Source organism: Vipera ursinii (assembly GCF_947247035.1).
Source record: "Vipera ursinii genome assembly, chromosome: 2".
In the NCBI taxonomy this organism is placed as follows: Eukaryota; Metazoa; Chordata; class Lepidosauria; order Squamata; family Viperidae; genus Vipera; species Vipera ursinii.
This window is the reverse complement of record NC_139513.1, coordinates 66957920-66977883: the sequence shown is the minus strand read 5'-3', so window position 1 is coordinate 66977883 and position 19964 is coordinate 66957920. Positions and strand designations below refer to the sequence as shown.

The following is a 19964-nucleotide window of genomic DNA, read 5'->3' as shown; positions in this document are numbered from 1 at the left end:
TGCGCCGCTCGCTTGGCGACAGGCTCGGCCTTGCCTCGGGCGGCCTCTCGCCCAGCCCCGCCAGCTCCAGTCAGCAGGAACCCGGAAGCAGGCGGTGCTGCAACCGAGCCGTTTCCTGCGCCAGAGTCGGAGAGGCGGCTGAGTTGCAATCTGGTGAAGCGGAGCAGCTGCGGAGCCATGACTCACCAGACCGGCATCCACGGTAGGAAAACGGGGAGCGGAGGGGGGGGCTGCTGTCACACCTTTTGTGCCGCCCCGGGGCGCTTCGCTCCGAAGCCGGTTGCGAGCGGCCCGCCCAAGCCGCCGCTGCCCATTCGTGTCCGTTTCCCCGCTTTGCCTTGACGGCTGGCTGTCCTTTCGCGCAAACCTCCGTTCTTCTGCCCTCCGGCTCCGTGCTCTGTCCCGGGGTGGGAGAGAAGGGGGCTCTGATATGCAGCTCGGCCTCGGGTCATTCAGACGACGCTTCCTGCCGGCTGTAGTCCCTTGGTCTTTCCCGCCTGCGGCTTTGACCCATCTGCCTGTGCGCTGGAGATGGGAGGCTTTTGAAGCAGGAGGGCATCTTTACAATGAAAAGTAATTCCTAGAAATGTCGCTCGATGATGTTGTGGGGTGGCCGTGATTGCCAAGGATACCCCACTGTGCCCCATATTTTTTTCTTACATGAGAGTCATCAGCAAGTATGCGTTTATTCGGGAGGTTGTCTACACCATTTATTTGAAGGTTAAAGGCTTCATCTCCTCGGCTCTTGCTCATCTGGATGTTCTAGCCAACTTGGGCACAGTGATCCTTGCTAGCCTGTCATTCTACTCTGAATTGCTCTTGTGAATTGCTGATACTCTGCTCTGTGTGTGTGTGTGTATTATTCATATATATATATGTATATGTATGTGTATGTATATGTATATGTATATAATACAAATATACACATATGTATATATATGTGTCTATATATAATATACACATATACAGATATATTCATATCTGAATAGAAGGCTTTTTCTTTCATTTCATGTCTTTGAGTGCAGTAGCTGATGGGATATTGTGGGTACTCATGGCATTTCTCCATTCTGCAATGGACCTGAGATGTGGCAGCATGTTCTGGTTGCTGCTGTATAATTGCTTAACATGTTGGCTCTGCAGTGTGAATCATAATTGCTGGAGCCATTTCCTCCACCACATGGAAGCAGCTCTATGGTTTTACAGTATATCCCTGCTTCCTTGTATCTTTAGCATCCAGAGGCTAAATCTTACCGGTGTCTTTCTGCATGCTAGGATTTTGTAGATTGTAGATTACCATGCTACAAGAAGTAACTGTAATTAAAGATTTGACTTGGAAAGCTGTGAGAATAAGATTGTATCACCACAGTAAATTATACAATATCAGCTGTACAAATCAAATAGGGGTGATTATAATTGGCCCATCCTGCACCCCCACTCCAGCTCCCTCCCCCAAGTCCTTATCTTGCTTTGGCAATGCACTGTGAACTTTCAGTTTACAGTGTCAGGCCACGGAAATACATATGAGGCCTATACTTATTGATAACACAACCTCTTAGATGGCACTGTTTCAATAGTTGGAGGTGTTGCATGCTGCTAATTTTAAGTGCATTACATTCAACAGTGCATTCTGCATAAACTGATATAACTCAAAAGAGTGAGAGACTGATAGTAGAGCAGCAAAGGTGCAATTTGATGTAACAGGATGAACCTGAGTTGCAAGAACTGTCTTTGGAAAGCAGGAAAATATCTGACTGAGTGGTAGTGCTCAGAACTTGTAAAAGTAGCAGTGTTGCTGGCTGTGCTTAGATTAAGTTAGATGCTGGATTGACTGAATGGTTGGATGAAAAGCACATTTGCATTTTCTCTGAAAGAACAATCTCATGGATAGCAATAGTTTAAGCTTCACTAGCAATAATTATGCTTGTTACAGTTTTCTAGGCTTCTTGGATTTGATAAAATTCTGCTATTTTAAGCAATTCCCTTTCAGTTAGGGTAGATTTGGCAAGAAAGATTACAGTAATAACAATCTAAGGTCTATTCATAAACTAGCAGGTAAGCATGGAGATATTTAACTGCTTTCATCACAATGGAATATACACATTTAAATAATGATTTTATTCCAACTTTCTTCCAAGGATTTTATCTCTTCATATTTTTGTCTCCCATTATGTTATCCACATATCAACCCAATGGGGTAAGTTTGACTAAAAAGCAGTGGCTGATACTCATCTGGTAAGTTTTATGGCAGAACCGTTCATTGTGCCACTTTATTATGGTAACTAAATGTGTACAGTCAGTCCTTGACTTACAACCACAGTTGAGCCCAAAAATTTCTGTTGTTAAATGAGACGTTTGTTAAGTGAATTTTGCCTCATTTTACTGCCTTTCTTGCCACGGTTGTTCAGTGAATCATTGCAGTTATTAGTAACATGGTTGTTAATCGAATCTGGCTTCCCCACTGAGTGCTGATCAGAAGGTTGCAAAAGTGATCCCAGGACACTGCAACCGTCATTAATAAGAGCCAATTGCCAAGCATCCAAATTTTGATCATGTGACCATAGGGATGCTGCAACGGTCATAAGTGTGAATAACAGCCATAAGTCACTTCTTTCAGTGTGGTGGTAACTTCAAACAGTCACTAAATGAACAGTTGTAAGTTGAGGAATACCTCTATTAATATTGAAGCTTATGCATATAGTGTCTTTGCAGCTGATTTAACAGTATTGTACCACAAGGTAGTATATGTGTCGGTATGTATGTTAGGAAGAACTATGGTATGTTAGTATGTGGTTTTTGTCCTGTAAACTATTTTGAGCTGTGTTACTTGGGCTGGGCTTGCTCGTCCCTGATCTGCCATTCATTAATTATTTAGTTGGGTTTTTATGTCATTTCAGTCTCTTAATCAGCTCAGTTTTCAGTTCTAATAGCTAGGATGAAAACTGTAAAATGGTAAGCAATAGCATCATACTGTAATCAATAACATAACAAATAACAATAACAATAATATAATAGCAAAACATCAAATGATACCTATGGAACGTCTAATCATCTGGTGTTGCCTTTCAGCCCGCCCGGGAGCAGCTAAATTACAAGTCCCCTCCTTTGCCACAAGCCTCATATAGCCTTCTGATATAATAATAGGGATGAAGACTCAATATCCACTTGATGTCATACAATCAAGCAGTCAAAAGAGCTAGCTGCTTTCCTGACTGATTTTCCCCTAAAACTGAAATATATTCTTGCTGTTTCTCTTAAACGTTTTTGCCATATACTCTTGAGGTTTTTTTTTTATTTTTATGTTTTAATTCCTTATCATCTCTAGAGCCAGTTTGGTGTAATGGTTAAGGTACTAGGCTAGTAACTGGGAGACTGAATTATAGTCCTGCCTTAAACACAAAGCCAGCTAGTTGACTCTGGGTCAGTCACTGTCTCTCAGCTCTAGGAATGAGGCAGTAGCAAATCGCTTCCAAAATCGTGCCCAAAAAACTGCAAGGACTTGCCCAGACAGTCTCCTGGAGTCAGTCATGACTCAAACGTATATACACACAGCATATCTTACACTATTTTCTGTCAGAGTTTATACTATGTTCTATTAGGAAAAGGGAATCTCTTTTCACCCTCTTTTTCACAAATCTTTCATTTCTGTGGTCAGTTGTACCTTGTGATGGTTAAGAGTTGGGAGAGTTTCCCACTTGCAGGCATGCCAAATGTGATAGCTTTCTACAATATCATTATTTTAGTTTATGGTCACTGCCTTGGATTAAATTTAGTACAGATAGCCCTCAATTTACAACCATTTGTTTAGTAACAGTTTGAAGTTATAACAGTACTGAAAAAAATGTCTTATGACTGCTGCAGCATCCCCATGGTCACGTGATCAAAATTTGGGCACTTGGCAATAGTTGCACTGCCCCAGGGACATGTTATCACCATTTGTCAGCTGGCTTCAACAAGCAAACTCAATGGGAGAAGCCAGATTCGCTGAGTCATTGCATGACACCCTTAACAACTCCAGTGAATCACTTAATGGTAATAGTGGGTCATAAAAAAAAGGAGGCACCAACTCATTTAATAACTGCCTTGATTAGCAAGGGAAATGTTAGGCTCAATAATAGTCCTAAATCAGGGGTAGGCAAACCTCGGTTCTTTTATGACTTATGGACTTCAACTCCCAGAATTCCTGAGTCAGCATAGCTAGAGCTGGGACTACTATTGAGCCCAACATAGCTGACTCAGGAATTCTGGGAGTTGAAGTCCATGAGTCATAAAAGAGCCGAAGTTGCCTACCCCTATCTAAGTCAAGGGCTCTACCTGTATTTGCCTCTACTCTGCTTGCTTCTAAGACAAATGTGCTGTGACACAATCGTTTAGAGCAGGAATTGTCAGCCATCTTCTGCTCATGACCCCTCCCTCTTCTGAACCCCATTTACTTTTGTGACCGTATCCTCCCCATAGTCACTATAAAGATATTTACCATATAAACTCTAGTAATTTTCAATATGCTGCTGAAATTAGCATAGATATGTGAGGGTTATGACAAATTCATCACATGCCTTGGCAGTTATGTTTGGCATGGCTACGTGGATGGCATATGCTCCACACTGAGAATTTAGAGTTTATTTGTCATAGTTAGTTACACAATTATACCAAGTCATCCCACTTTTTAATTCCCAAAAATGCCTACAGTGGTAATCCACCAAAATCATGGTGTTGGATAAATAGTGGTCCCAAACCTCTACACATAAATGTAAAATCAAAGGATGGATGCAGTGATTGTTCCATCTTCTAAATATTTTGTTTTTTTAATGCACTTTTCATGTTATTCTACCTAGCTCTTGGGTCTCTTGAGAGAAATGCACAGAATACGGTACTAGTTTCAGTTGTTCTGTACCAGCCTGCTACCGGCCCTGCAGAAAAGGCAGGGACAACCCCTTTTACAAGAAGGCAAGAGGCTGGAATTAAGCCTGCCAAATTTATGGATACAAAAACAAACAGAACAAGACACGAACCATGAAACAGGAGCTTTTCAAGTGGTTGCCTTCGGCAAACCAGCCCTCCCACGCATTCCCCTTTTATACAGTTCAGGGCGTGGCTTCTCTCTGCCTCCTTCCGAGGTGCCCCATTGCCTTCCTCTGTTTACTCCTGATTGACTGCCTCCTGCTTCAGGCGTCCTTGAACAGGGCCAGCTGTGGGTCATCTTCATCCACGCTGGCAGGCTCACACAGCTGGGTCTGCATCGTGACCAGGTGGGAGGGGCCTGGCTGAGGGCCCTCATCAGCAAGCTCTCCAACCCCCTCAGCAACCTCTCCAACACCCCCCTCCTCCTCCTCTGAATCATCCGACCCAAATGCCAAACCCACAGCCTGAATCACAACATCAGTCTAGCTATATTAATCAAGCATAACTATCTTATTCTGCTTCTGCAACTAATTGCATTGATTGAAAGAAACATTCTTTGATGTAGGGTAAGCCCTAAAATAATTACTGTATACCGAGAGAGTTTAATTCTTAATACATATTTTTATGTGCAAGGTTATCATTACATTATATTACAGCACTGGGTAGCTTTTTTTTTACTTTTTATTACATGCTTGTGGGGATCCTCTTAAAACTTTGCCTTCTGTTCTAAATTATAATTATAATCTATTGGGTTTGTTCTCATGGATTAGTAGTCCACTGATATTACAATACTATAATATAATGAGTATTCCACTGTGGATGAATAAATAAATTTCTAATATGAATCTTAACCCACAGTTTACACCTGACAATTACATAGGGCAAATCATGCCAAAATTGGAACAGGATCTCCTGTATTTTTGCATTAATCAAGTTTGTGGAAAATGAAATTAAACACAGTGGAATCTCTCTGAGAAGTGAGTCATGGAGAACATACTACCCCAATTCAAGTTGCTGCTTGTACACACAGTTCTAATGTGTACAGAATTATGGGTAAACTAGCACATTTGTGGAATTGTGTTTCTTATTCAAAGGTGTTAACCTATTCTGCTGTTTCATGTAGGAAGTGTTTCTGCTGCTCATACCCTTTTTGATAGTTTTTTCCTTATACTGGCAATTTGCCCTAGCAAAGGCCTTTGGATAAAAGCCATGAGTCAAATCCTGTTCAAGTATTATTATGCCAATAAGTCTGAGGGAAAACAGAAGTGAGGCATACTGATTTTTCCCTTTTTACTTCCTTTTCTATAGCTGTGAAATGCTCAGTTTTCTGGGATATCTGTACATTTGCATATTTGAAGTAGTGAATTACCTGACCACAGATGATTCTGTGTGATATTTTATAGAAGCTTGTTTTTAAAGCTGTTTACTACACAGATTCCCCTTCATGGATTACTGCCTTGTCGTGGCAAAGGGGCGTGCGTAATTCAATGAAGCTATGAGCTATGCCGTGCAGGGCCACCCAAGACAGACAGTTCATAGCAGAGAGTTCTGACAAACTGGAGAAGGAAATGGCAACCCACTCCAGTATCTTTGCCATGAAAACCCCATGGACATTACCAAAAGGCAAAACGATATGACGCTGGAAGATGAACCCCTCAGGTCAGAAGGCGTCCAATATGCTACTGGGGAAGAGCAGAGGGCTAGTACTAGTAGCGCCAGAAAGAATGAAGTGACTGGGCCAAAGCCGAAAGGACGCTCAGCTGTGGATGTGTCTGGTGGTGAAAGGAAAGTCCAATGTTGTAAAGATTTTTTCTCCATAGGAACCTGGAATGTAAGATCCATGAATCAAGGAAAGCTGGACGTGGTCAAACGAGATGACAAGACTGAACATCGATATCTTAGGTATCGGCGAACTAAAATGGACAGGAATGGGTGAACTTAATTCAGATGACCATCAGGTATACTACTGCGGGCAAGAATCCCTCAGAAGAAATGGAGTAGCTTTCATAGTCAATAAAAGAGTAGGAAAAGCAATACTGGGATACAATCCCCCAAATGACAGAATGATCTCAGTTCGAATCCAAGGCAAACCATTCAATATCACAGTAGTCCAAGTCTATGCCCCAACCACCGGTGCTGAAGAGGATGAAATTGACCGGTTCTATGAAGCCCTACAGCACTTTATAGAACTAACACCAAAAAGTGATGTCCTTATCATCAAGGGGGATTGGAATGCTAAAGTAGGAAGCCAAAAGATAACCAGAATAACAGGCAAGTTTGGCCTTGGAGTACAAAATGAAGCAGGGCACAGGCTGATAGAATTTTGTCAAGAGAATACAATGGTCATAGCAAACACTCTTTTTCAACAACCCAAGAGACGGCTCTACACATGGACATCCCCAGACGGTCAATACAGAAATCAGATTGACTATGTGCTCTGCAGCCAAAGATGGAGAAGCTCTATACAGTCAGTAAAAACAAGACCAGGAGCTGACTGTGGCTCAGACCATGAACTTCTCATTGCAAAGTTTAGGCTTAAACTGAAGAAAGTAGGGAAAAGCACTAGGCCACTCAGGTATGAATTAAATCATATCCCTGTTGAATATACAGTAGAGGTGACAAATAGATTTAAGGAATTAGATCTGATAGACAGGGTGCCTGAAGAACTATGGACAGAGGTTCGCAACATTGTAGAACAGGTAGCAACCAAAACCATCCCAAAGAAAAAGAAATGCAAGAAAGCAAAATGGCTGTCTGAGGAAGCTTTGCAAATAGCTGAGGAAAGGAGGGAAGCGAAAGGCAAGGGAGAAAAACAAAGATACGCCCAATTGAATGCAGAATTCCAGAGAATAGCTATAAGAGATAAGAATGCCTTCTTAAATGAACAGTGCAAAGAAATAGAAGAAAACAATGGAATAGGGAGGACCAGAGATCTTTTCAAGAAAATTGGAGAGATGAAGGGAACGTTTCATGCAAAAATGGGCATGATAAAGGACCAAAATGGCAGGGACCTAACAGAGGCAGAAGAGATTAAGAAGAGGTGGCAAAATTACACAGAAGAACTATACGAGAACGAGCTTAACGTCCCTGATAACCACAATGAGGTGGTCACTGACCTCGAGCCAGACATCCTAGAATGTGAAGTGAAGTGGGCATTAGAAAAACAGAGCAACAACAAAGCTAGTGGAGGTGACAGTATTCCAGCTGAGTTATTCAAAATCTTAAAAGACAATGCAGTAAAAGTGCTACAATCAATTTGCCAGCAAATTTGGAAAATTCAACAGTGGCCACAGGATTGGAAAAGGATCAGTTTACATTCCAATTCCAAAGAAAGGCAGTGCCAAAGAATGTTCAAACTATCGCACCATTGCACTCATTTCACATGCTAGTAAAGTTATGCTTAAAATTCTACAAGCTAGACTCCAGCAGTATGTGGATCGAGAACTACCAGAAGTACAGGCAGGATTTCGAACAGGCAGAGGAACTATAGATCAAATTGCCAACATACACTGAATCATGGAGAAAGCTAGAGAGTTCCAGAAAAACATCTACTTCTGCTTCATTGACTATGCTAAAGCCTTTGATTGTGTGGATCACAACAAACTGTGGCAAGTTCTTAAAGAGATGGGCGTACCAGACCATCTTATTTGTCCCTTGAGAAACCTATATGTGGGCCAAGAAGCAACAGTGAGAACTGGACACGGAACCACTGATTGGTTCAAAATTGGGAAAGGAGTCTGGCAAGGCTGTATACTGTCACCGTGCCTATTTAACTTATATGCAGAGCACATCATGAGAAAGGCAGGGCTAGATGAATCAAAAGTTAGAATTAAGATTGCCAGGAGAAATATCAACAACCTAAGATATGCAGATGATACCACTCTAATGGCAGAAAGTGAAGAGGAACTAAAGAGCCTCTTGTTGCAGGTGAAGAAGGAGAGTGCAAAATTTGGGTTGAAACTTAACATTAAGAAAACCAAGATCATGGCATCCGGCCCTCTCAATTCCTGGCAAATAGATGGGGAAGAAATGGAGGTAGTGACAGATTTTATTTTCCTGGGCTCCAAGATCACTGCAGATGGGGACTGTAGCCAAGAAATTTAAAAAACACTTGCTCCTCGGGAGGAAAGCAATGGCAAATCTAGACAGCACAGTAAAAAGCAGAGATATCACCCTGTCAACAAAAGTGCGTATAGTCAAGGCTATGGTCTTCCCAGTTGCAATGTATGGCAGTGAAAGTTGGACCATAAGAAAGGCTGAACACCAAAGAATTGAGGCCTTTGAACTATGGTGCTGGAGAAGACTCCTGCGAGTTCCTTGGACTGCAAGGCAATTAAACCCGTCAGTCCTAGAGGAGATCAACCCTGACTGCTCTTTAGAAGGACAGATCCTGAAGGTGAAACTCAAATACTTTGGCCACCTAATGAGAAGGAAGGACTTACTGGAGAAGAGCCTAATGCTGGGAAAGATTGAGGGCAATAGAAGAAAGGGACGACAGAGAATGAGGTGGCTGGATGGAGTCACTGAAGCAGTAGGCGTGAGCTTAAATGGACTCCAGAAGATGGTAGAGGACAGGAAGGCCTGGAGGAACGTTGTCCATGGGGTCGCGATGGGTCGGACACGACTTCACAGCTAACAACAACAACACTACACAGATTGAACCAAAGTAATCAGGTTGAATGACAACCACAGTAGTACTTCAAAATATTTTTAATAACTGCCTTTTCAGTGGCTTACTTTAGCCTGTACTACTTGGGACTGAAGATGCAAAGTCATGGTGATGGCTAATGATCCATCATGAAGGGATTCATAAAATTCTAACATGAAAAAGAGAAAAAGAAGTTAGATCTCTTCTGGCCTAGCACCCATTTGAATATGCATAGAGGGGTATATTGTGCTATAATGAGTCACGTATTATTTGGAAACCAACTAAAGGCCCCAAGGCATATATTCTGCATGCTGTAGTTTACATTTTGGTACTTCTTCCAGGTGCAGTATTTGGTATCATCAGGGCAATAAGGAAAGCTGGACTTAAATCTTTTTTCTTGACGGTAATTACATCTTTGAGTTCTTGTAAGTCAGTGATTATATCAGTGATTATATAAAAGAGTTCCTTTTACTGGCTTCTTTTTTGTTACCTTCCATTTTCAAAGCATCAGGACTTCTCCAGTGGCTCTTGTCTCTGCGTTATTAACTGTTGACTCTTACTTCACTGTAGTTATCTTTAACAGTATTAGCTTTCTATGTGCAGAAAAACCTTTTTAGACAAGCAGTGTCTTCCTGTATTTTAAAGTAGCATATGCCACAAAGACTGTGCCATGACCTATTTCTGCACACATACAATAGTGTCCCAGGGGATGGTTTCAGTTTCACTTACTTGCCCTCTACTCACCTCCAGCTGTGTGGCCCGATTCCTAACTGGCCACTGACTGCCTGGGGGGGGTTTGGGGACCCCTGCTTTAGATGACCGATGACATAATGGTGCATCTATTTCTGTGCTGCTTGATCTCTCAGCAGTTTTCAGTACCATTTGACCATGATATCCCTTTTGACCACCTTCCAGGATTGGGATTAGTGGGCTCTGTTTTATGGCAGTTCTTTTCCTTCCTCAGAGATCCGCCCCGAGGCCTCTCGTTTATGGAGTTCCTCAGGGGTCGGTTCTCTCTCCCATCCTGTTCAACATCTATATGAAGCCGCTAGGCGAGATCATTCGTGATTTCGGGGTGGGGTATCATCAGTATGCTGATGACACCCAACTTTTTTTCTCCACCCCGAACCAACCCAATGATGCCCTCGCCGTGATGTCCCATTGCCTGGAGGCGGTCCAGGTCTGGATGGGGAGAAACAGGCTTCGTCTCAATCCTGCCAAGACTGAGTGGCTGTGCATACCGGCATCTCGGGTTAACCAGACTATTCCATCTTTAACGATGGGGGGTGAGGTGATACCCCCCGTTGATAGGGCTCGCAACTTGGGTGTCCTCCTGGATTCATGGCTCAGTTTTGAAGATCACATAGGATCCGTGACCAGAGGGGCTTTTGCCCAGGTTCGCCTGGTGCGCCAGTTGCGACCCTATCTGGACCAAGATGCCCTACGCACAGTCACCCATGCGCTCGTGACCTCCCGTTTAGACTACTGCAACGCTCTCTATATGGGGCTGCCCTCGAGGACCACTCAGAGGCTTCAGCTGGTGCAGAATGCTGCTGCACGAGTTGTGATGGGGGTTTCCCGATACTCCCATGTAACACCTCTACTCCACAAGCTGCATTGGCTTCCAGTTGCCCTCCGGGTGAGATTCAAGGTGCTGGTGATGACCTATAAAGCCCTAAATGGCTTGGGTCCGGGATATTTAAGGGAACACCTGCTGCCGGCATCAAGTTCCCTTCGTCCTGTGCGCTCCCACATGGAGGGCCTTCTCAGGGTGCCGCCAGTAAAAGACTGCCGGCGGATAACACCCAGGGAAAGGGCCTTCTCAGTGGATGTGCCTGCCCTTTGGAACCAGCTGCCCGTGGAGCTTAGGACTGCCCCTGACCTTCGGTCATTCCGCCGGGACCTGAAGACCTGGCTCTTTGAGCTTTCTGGCCCAGGCTGAGAGTTTTTAAATGGGGTTTTATATTTGTTCAGGGATTAAATTTAATTATTTTAACTGTCTTTAACTTTTGTATTGTATTGACGTTTTTAAATACCGTATATACTTGAGTATAAGCCGAATTTTTCAGCCCACTTTTTGGGCTGAAAAATTCCACTTCGGCTTATACTCCAGTCAACAAAAAAACTTACCGAGGACTTGTGCGCGGCCGAGGCTTTGGTGCTTCCGGGATCGCGCGCACCTCTCCCAAGCCACCGCCGTCTGAGACCTGCCGAAGTTTGGGGAGGTTTGGGGAGGTGCGCGCGCACCTCCCCAAACCTCCCCAAACGTCGGCAGGTCTCCGTTCCTCCGCGCCCTGCCTGCCTGCTTCTTTCCGCAGCGGAAAGAAGCAGGCAGGCAGGGCGCGGAGGAACGGAGACTTGCCGACGTTTGGGGAGGTTTGGGCGCCTCCCCAAACCTCCCCAAACGTCGGCAGGTCTCCGTTCCTCCTGCCGACGTTTGGGGAGGTTTGGGCGCCTCCCCAAACCTCCCCAGGTCTCCGTTCCTCCGCGCAGACCTGCCGACGTTTGGGGAGGTTTGGGCGCCTCCCCAAACCTCCCCAAACGTCGGCAGGTCTCCGTTCCTCCTGCCGACGTTTGGGGAGGTTTGGGCGCCTCCCCAAACCTCCCCAGGTCTCCGTTCCTCCGCGCAGACCTGCCGACGTTTGGGGAGGTTTGGGCGCCTCCCCAAACATCCCCAAACGTCGGCAGGTCTCCGTTCCTCCTGCCGACGTTTGGGGAGGTTTGGGCGCCTCCCCAAACCTCCCCAGGTCTCCGTTCCTCCGCGCAGACCTGCCGACGTTTGGGGAGGTTTGGGCGCCTCCCCAAACCTCGGCAGGTCTCCGTTCCTCCTGCCGACGTTTGGGGAGGTTTGGGCGCCTCCCCAAACCTCCCCAGGTCTCCGTTCCTCCGCGCAGACCTGCCGACGTTTGGGGAGGTTTGGGCACCTCCCCAAACCTCCCCAGGTCTCCGTTCCTCCGCGCAGACCTGCCGACATTTGGGGAGGTTTGGGCGCCTCCCCAAACCTCCCCAGGTCTCCGTTCAGACCTGCCGACGTTTGGGGAGGTTTGGGCACCTCCCCAAACCTCCCCAGGTCTCCGTTCCTCCGTGCAGACCTGCCGACGTTTGGGGAGGTTTGGGCGCCTCCCCAAAGCTCGGCAGGTCTCCGTTCCTCCGCGCAGACCTGCCGACGTTTGGGGAGGTTTGGGCGCCTCCCCAAACCTCCCCAGGTCTCCGTTCCTCCTGCCGACGTTTGGGGAGGTTTGGGCGCCTCCCCAAACCTCCCCAGGTCTCCGTTCCTCCGCGCAGACCTGCCGACATTTGGGGAGGTTTGGGCACCTCCCCAAACCTCCCCAGGTCTCCGTTCCTCCGCGCAGACCTGCCGACGTTTGGGGAGGTTTGGGCGCCTCCCCAAACCTCCCCAAACGTCGCGCAGACCTGCCGACGTTTGGGGAGGCGCCCAAACCTCCCCAAACGTCGGCAGGTCTGCGCGGAGGAACGGAGACCTGGGGAGGTTTGGGGAGGCGCCCAAACCTCCCCAAACGTCGGCAGGAGGAACGGAGACCTGGGGAGGTTTGGGGAGGCGCCCAAACCTCCCCAAACGTCGGCAGGTCTGTGCGGAGGAACGGAGACCTGGGGAGGTTTGGGGAGGCGCCCAAACCTCCCCAAACTTCGGCAGGAGGAACGGAGACCTGGGGAGGTTTGGGGAGGCGCCCAAACCTCCCCAAACGTCGGCAGGTCTGCGCGGAGGAACGGAGACCTGGGGAGGTTTGGGGAGGCGCCCAAACCTCCCCAAACGTCGGCAGGTCTGCGCGGAGGAACGGAGACCTGGGGAGGTTTGGGGAGGTGCCCAAACCTCCCCAAACGTCGGCAGGAGGAACGGAGACCTGCCGAGGTTTGGGGAGGCGCCCAAACCTCCCCAAACGTCGGCAGGTCTGCGCGGAGGAACGGAGACCTGCCGACGTTTGGGGAGGTTTGGGGAGGCGCCCAAACCTCCCCAAACGTCGGCAGGAGGAACGGAGACCGCGCGCAAGTCCTCGGTAAGCTCCGGGCGGTCACTTGCTTCACGTCTCCTGAGGGAAGGGGGGGCGACTGGAACGGGCGTGTTTCCTCGCCTGCTGGGCACCGCGATTTGCCCGGGGAACGCGCGGGCCCCGAATGGCAGCGTGGAGTGAGGAAGCGGACAGCCAGGGCTTCCCCGAGAGCCGCGGCCACACAGGGTATTCCTGTGTATTCAGGCTTGCAAAATGGCGGATCCAGCCTCCGCCGGCGGCGGAGGCTTGCAGAATGGCGGATCGGCTTATACTCGAGTCAACAACTTTTCCCAGTTTTTGGGGGTGAAATTGGGGGTCTCGGCTTATACTCGAGTCGGCTTATACTCAAGTATATACGGTACTTTGTAAACCGCCCTGAGTCCTATGGGAAAAGGGCGGTATATAAATTCAATAAACTAAACTAAACTAAACTCTTCCTAATTTCTCTGTTAGCAGTGATAAAGTGACTTTGAAATATTGACCTTCTCAATGATACATTGGCACCAAATTATAAGCTACTTGGACATATCATTATAAGCAAATTGGTGGATCTGAGATGTTATCCATCCTCTCCTAGAGTTACATATAAAAGGGAAACTAGAACAGTGTTCTGTAAGACTGTGATTCGAAACATCCTCAGTTACTCCTTTGGATTTAACTTCATCTAAACTTCATTGTCTTATAAGCCTTCACTTGGGGCTTATAATTCTTCAGAAACATTAGAGAATCAGGATCAAGTAAATATTCAAGTTAGTTGTTTGCCTCAGTCAGATATTGACAGTAATTTTAACCCTTGTGACCATTACAGTAACAATGCTGACTAACTTTACCCTTAGATATAATAAACACAGGATACCAGCAGGAAAATATTGCCTTATACAGTCAGTTGCTTTCAGTGTTAAAACTTTTGTAACATGGAGGTTGATACCTGACCGCTGTCAGCAATAGGAGGGAAATTATTGATACCGTTATTAGCTATTCTTTCTACAAGTTGGTTGTATCAAGTGAAAGTTCTCACAGTATTGTTCTATTCCAAATATTCAGTTCTCTCCAAATCTGCGTGGAATATTTGACATGCCATAGCTCTAGAGTGGTGGGTATAATGTGGTCCAGTCTCCAGATATGCCTTGTGTGTGGGGGGGAAAACCCCCATAGATTTGATAAATACTTGTATTTTCCATTATGAAGGAAGGCACAAATGTTATGTGACTTCCATGATAGTTTTTGGACATCCCTGCTGAGAGCAGAGATACATGTAAAAGAAGATGTAACAACTAGAGGAAATCGGGGGAAGAAGAAGAACCATTTGAAATAAGTTCAAAACAAGAGTACATAAAGCAAAGCTGTCATATGGAACTAGAAATTCAGTGTTTTGGAAATCCATCACAAGTAGGACCTTGAAATATTAGCATGAATTGCACTACCTACTTTTTCAAACCATGAATTGGAAATGAACGCAGTTATTTGAAGTCGTTTTAATGGTCATCACATTCAGTAGATTAAAGATTGATAGACAGAGGCTCAAGTGTCCTATCAGGAGGACAGAATGATTTGAATCAGGAAGGCATCCATTTCAGAGTTCATGTATTATTGAATCAAAAGTGGTTGGTTACTGTTGGTAGACAGAGCAAGAGATGCTCAGTGAAAAACTAGGCCTATTCTCTCCCAGTAGGATACCGTATATCTGTGAAAAGAGTATGTGCTTACACTTGTGATTAATGAGTCAATATCGCTGGCACAGGCTTTGAAGAAACTAGGACAAGCAAACTATGTGGAGATATTTTCAGTTCAAACTATAGCAAAGTGATATAGATTTTTTTTCCTGTTCAGTCATGTCAGATTTTCGGAGACTGCCTGAATAAGTCCCTACAGTTTTCTTGGCAAGGTTTTTCAGAAGTGGTTTGCCATTGCCTCTTTCCTTGAGCTGAGAGAAAGTGACTGGCCCAAGGTCACCCAGGTGGCTTCATGCGCAAGGCAGGAGTAGAACTCACAGTCTCCCAGTTTCTAGCTTGACGCCTTAAACACTGCTCCAGACTGGCTCTTCGGATAAATACAGTCTGTTAAAAGCCGAGGGTTTTACTGTGGAGGATAAAACATATTTTAAATTCTTATTTAAAACCCAGTTAATTTAAAGTCCAATTTAAAATTCCCATTTTGATGTTGGGAAATTTCCCTAATAAGCTTTAAGTAAAGTGATGAACCTTTGCTTTATCTAACAATGGAGACCTAATGTTTTGCTTTTAAATAGAGCCTTTATACAAACAATGGCATTAATCCAAATCCTTAAATCATTTACCCTATCTCCTTAGAAATGAGGGATAGATTTTTGTTGGTACCTTCTGAATTTCTGCAAAGATAACAATAGCAATAGCACTTACACTTACATACCACTTCATAGTGCTTTACAGCCCTCTCTAAGCGGTTTTACAGAGTCAGCACTTTGCCCCCAACCTTCTGGGTCCTCATTTTACCGACCTCGGAAGGATGGGAGGCTGAGTCAACCTTGAGATGGTCAGGATCGAACTGCTGGCAGCCAGCAATGAGTTAGCCTGCAGTACTGCATTCTAACCACTGCGCCACCACGGCTCTAAGCAAAGCCATTTGCTTGAGGACATTTGTCACTTACTCTTTTCTTTTATAAGCAAGGACATTTTCAGCCCCACCATTTAGATATACTACTGACGTCTGTCTGCCATCAAAGATTTCACCTGGTACAATTATCTGCATGGCTTTCTTCTGTATTTTCACAGTGCTGAAATCCAGTCACCTCAACTTTATTAAATAAACAGAAAAGAGGGTGGGACTTTGTACTAATAACAAATGATGATGGTTGCTTTTTGTCTTGTTCCATTCACGCATTCACTTTTCATTCCATTTATCAATTCATGCATTCAACTTTCTTGCTTACAGATGCAGGACTATCTCTTTCAAAATTATTCTTCTTGTCCAGTCTATAAGTCCTAGGTAGGAATGTTGAAGGTTCGTCCCCTGTGCGAGATTCAGGAAAGGTGGAAAACATGTGGTTTTTCATTGTAACACCAATCTTTTGGAATAGCCTTCCTTGGAAACAAATAGTGCCTTCACTCCTGATTTTTAGAAAGATAGTTAAAAATACAGGTTCAGGGGTTAAGATCAGATAATGAAGGCAGGGATAATGATGTTTGGAATATGAGTTCAAATTTTGATGATTTTTTTATTATTAATTCCTTTGTTATGGTATGCAGGTAGCCCTCAATTTACAACCATTTAACAACTGCTCATAGTTATGACAGTACTGAAAACAGTGACTTACAACCAGTCCTTGAACTTATGGTCGTTGCAGCTTCCCCAGGGTCACCTGATTGTGATTCAGGCACTTGGCAGCTGGCATGTATCTATGGTAATTGCTGTGTCCCTGGGTTATGTGTTTATCATTTGTGACCTTCCCAGGAGGCTTCCAACAATCTCAGCGAGGAAGCTGGATTTGCTACACAACTGCAGCAAAAAAAACGTCATAAAATTGGGCATGGCTCACTTAACAACCCCATTGTTTAACAATGTAAGTTCTAGTCACAATTGTGGTTGTAAGTTGAGGGCTACCTATATGGATTCTGCTATGGTTAAAGTATTGTCTAGACCAGAGGTCCCCAACCTTCGCCACATTATGATTTGTGGACTTCAACTCCCAGAATTCCTCATCCAGCCATGCTGGCTGAGGAATTCTGGGAAGTCCACAAGTCACAAAGTGGCCAAGGTTGGGGACCCCTGGTCTAGATACTCAGATTTAGCTGTAAACCACCATGAGTTTTGTGGAGTGTGGTATGTATATATATATATATAAGCAATACTGATTTCCTTGACTTTGACTAAGCAAAAAAGCAAGAACTTCTGAACCTTTCTGTCTCTTTCTCATTTCAGAGAGAAAATGCTATGTTTTTACACAGTGCCACAAAATAATCGTTTCACATTCATTTGTATTAGTGCCAGAATTGTCAATCCTCAGCATATACAGTGATAGTATAAATCAGGGGTCCCCAACCCCCAGTCCGTGGACCAGTACCAGGCTGCAGCATCCCAGCAACCGGGCCACACAAACAAGCAAAGCCCCATCTGCGGGATGCAGGCAGCACACAAAACCATACTCTCTGGTCCGCGGAAAAACCTCTCTCCACGGAACCGGTCCCCGGTGCCCAAAAGGTTGGGGACCTCTGGTATAAATAGATATTTCTTCAGAATTTCTTTCAAAATGCAATGCAGTCATATAGCAACAATGAACCTTTTAATATTTCTAAAGAACCTCATTTGATTGATATGTGAAAACAGCCTTGTAATACTTAGGACGCTGCTGCTGCATTTAGAGAGGAAGGAAGAAGCCGTAGCTTGCAGCTCTGCAGATAAATTGGTTTCCTGATCTGTGAGGAACTGCTAGTTCCATGCTGCACTCTTTTTCTGATAGAAATATCATGGCTGGAAATTTTTACTAAAACATCAGAGTTCGTTCACTAAAGACTTGTATAAGTATTGTGCAAAAGTAAGAGTAGTTGTGGTAATCCTGACATTGCTGAGCTACAAAGCCCAGCATCCCTTGGAAGCATGGCCTGTGATGAGGGATACTGGGAAATGGTAGTTTTAACATTTAACATCATACAAACAGCAATGACTAAAGGGAGTGCCAGAGATTGCCTGCTTTTATACTAAGCTTGGTTTTGGCATAGCACACTTGGTGAACTCAACATTTGTGGTTTATTTAACCAAGTAATCAGTGATTCCGCTTAGCCTTTTACCCACTCACTCACTCATGCCAAAAGATTTTCTGAGCTAGATGTTTCGTAGCCTTCATTCCACACGCCTGCACAACTCTTGGATTTTCTTTCTCATTTTGGAAGAATGTGGACCAAGGCACTCCTTTTGTCACTGCTGTTTGTACAGTGTCAACAACAAAAAAAAGTTAAAGGAACTGTGGTCTTTGTATATTGAATTTTCAAACAAGAAGAAAAGAGTTTAGATTGCTCCAGCAATTGCAGGATGTAAAAGAGGATGGGATACATGAGTTCTCTCCTTATTTGGGTTGTTTTGCTGGAAAAATTCTAGGCTGAGGAAGCCATCGGTTTAACTTCTGTAGTTGCTGTTTGACAGGGATCTACTTAGAGGGCCTTTAATGCGTTATGTAGCTGCTTCTTAATGCTTGTCCTACACCAGGAGTCTTCATACTTCGTCCGTTCCTGGCTGAGGAATTCTGGGAGTTGAAGTCCACAAGTCATAAAAGGACCAAGTTTGAAGACCCCTGTCCTAAACTCTCTACTTTCCCCAAAGTCTCTTATCATGCCCAGCTGGCCTCAGGACTGTGTTTCTTTCATTTGAGACCAGAAGCGGTGAGGAAGTGTCCTTGATTGCCCTTATCCTAATGCCTAATGGAAGGAGGGTGGCTTACTTATATGCTTTATTGTCTTAAAATGTTGTTGGTTGTGTTATGAAGTTGTGTAAGAAGGAATGCATAAATAAAAACTCCCTTCAGGCAAAGAGGGGTTAGGAAAACAAACTAGAAAAAACTACTAATTCTCTTCCTCACCCTTGACTTCCATGCAGGACCAGAAAGCATATAGGGCAGGGGTAGGCAACCTCGGCTCTTTTATGACTCATGGACTTCAACTCCTAGAATTCCTGAGCCAGCTTGGCTGGCTCAGGAATTCTGGGAGTTGAAATCCATGAGTCATAAAAGAGCCGAGGTTGCCTACCCATGAGCTAGGGTGAATGTGATGGTTCTGAGGTCTCTCCAGCCTTTTCCTCCCTGTTCTGTGGTTCAGAACTCACTTCTCATCAGGTTTTTGCAATATAAATGTGTGTTTGTGTGCCTGCTGAAAGCCAGACTGATAACAGACATCTTTGGATGGCTGTGTTTGCAGTTTCCTGGTTATATGGAAACATCGTAAAGAATGAGTCTTGAGATGAAATAATTTTCCTTATAGCAGAGCTGCGTTTGATGTCCTCTTTGATGTCAGTAGGGAATGCAGTGGAACAAATACTGCTTTGGTGTTGGTTGATCCTGAGATGTGCTTAGTGATTGCCCCAGCAACCCTTCAGAGCAGCTGTTTGCTAACAAGCGACACTGTAAGAGCTTCCTTTGCTAAAGCAGAGAAACTGGGTGTTCACTGGGGCATTTACTTTCCACTTTGCAAATGGCATTGCGCCTTAGGTTTTTCCTGCAAGGGGTCTCTGTTATTAAAACTGATTAAACATGCCAGATTGTGACACATATACTGATGAGAGATTCATTTTGGAAAGCTTATAGATTCATATAATTGTTAAATTTTGTACATCAATCACGACTTTCTTACAAATGGTCATTAATTTTATACATCTCTGAAATGTGTCTATGGGAAGTTTATTATTTAACCCTTCCAATTACAGTTTGTGATCCTATTTCCCGT

At 44.6% G+C, this 19964-nt stretch overlaps 1 protein-coding gene across 1 annotated transcript in view; it reads left to right on the top strand.

Moving 5' to 3' along the window:
- TWF2 (twinfilin actin binding protein 2) overlaps positions 1 to 19964 on the top strand; it is a 69640-nt gene continuing 49676 nt past the window's right edge. Inside the window, exon 1 of the mRNA XM_083353415.1 lies at positions 1 to 202. Coding sequence (XP_083209541.1) covers positions 178 to 202 — 25 coding nt within the window. The 5' untranslated portion in view covers positions 1 to 177. The remainder of the gene's footprint in view (positions 203 to 19964) is intronic.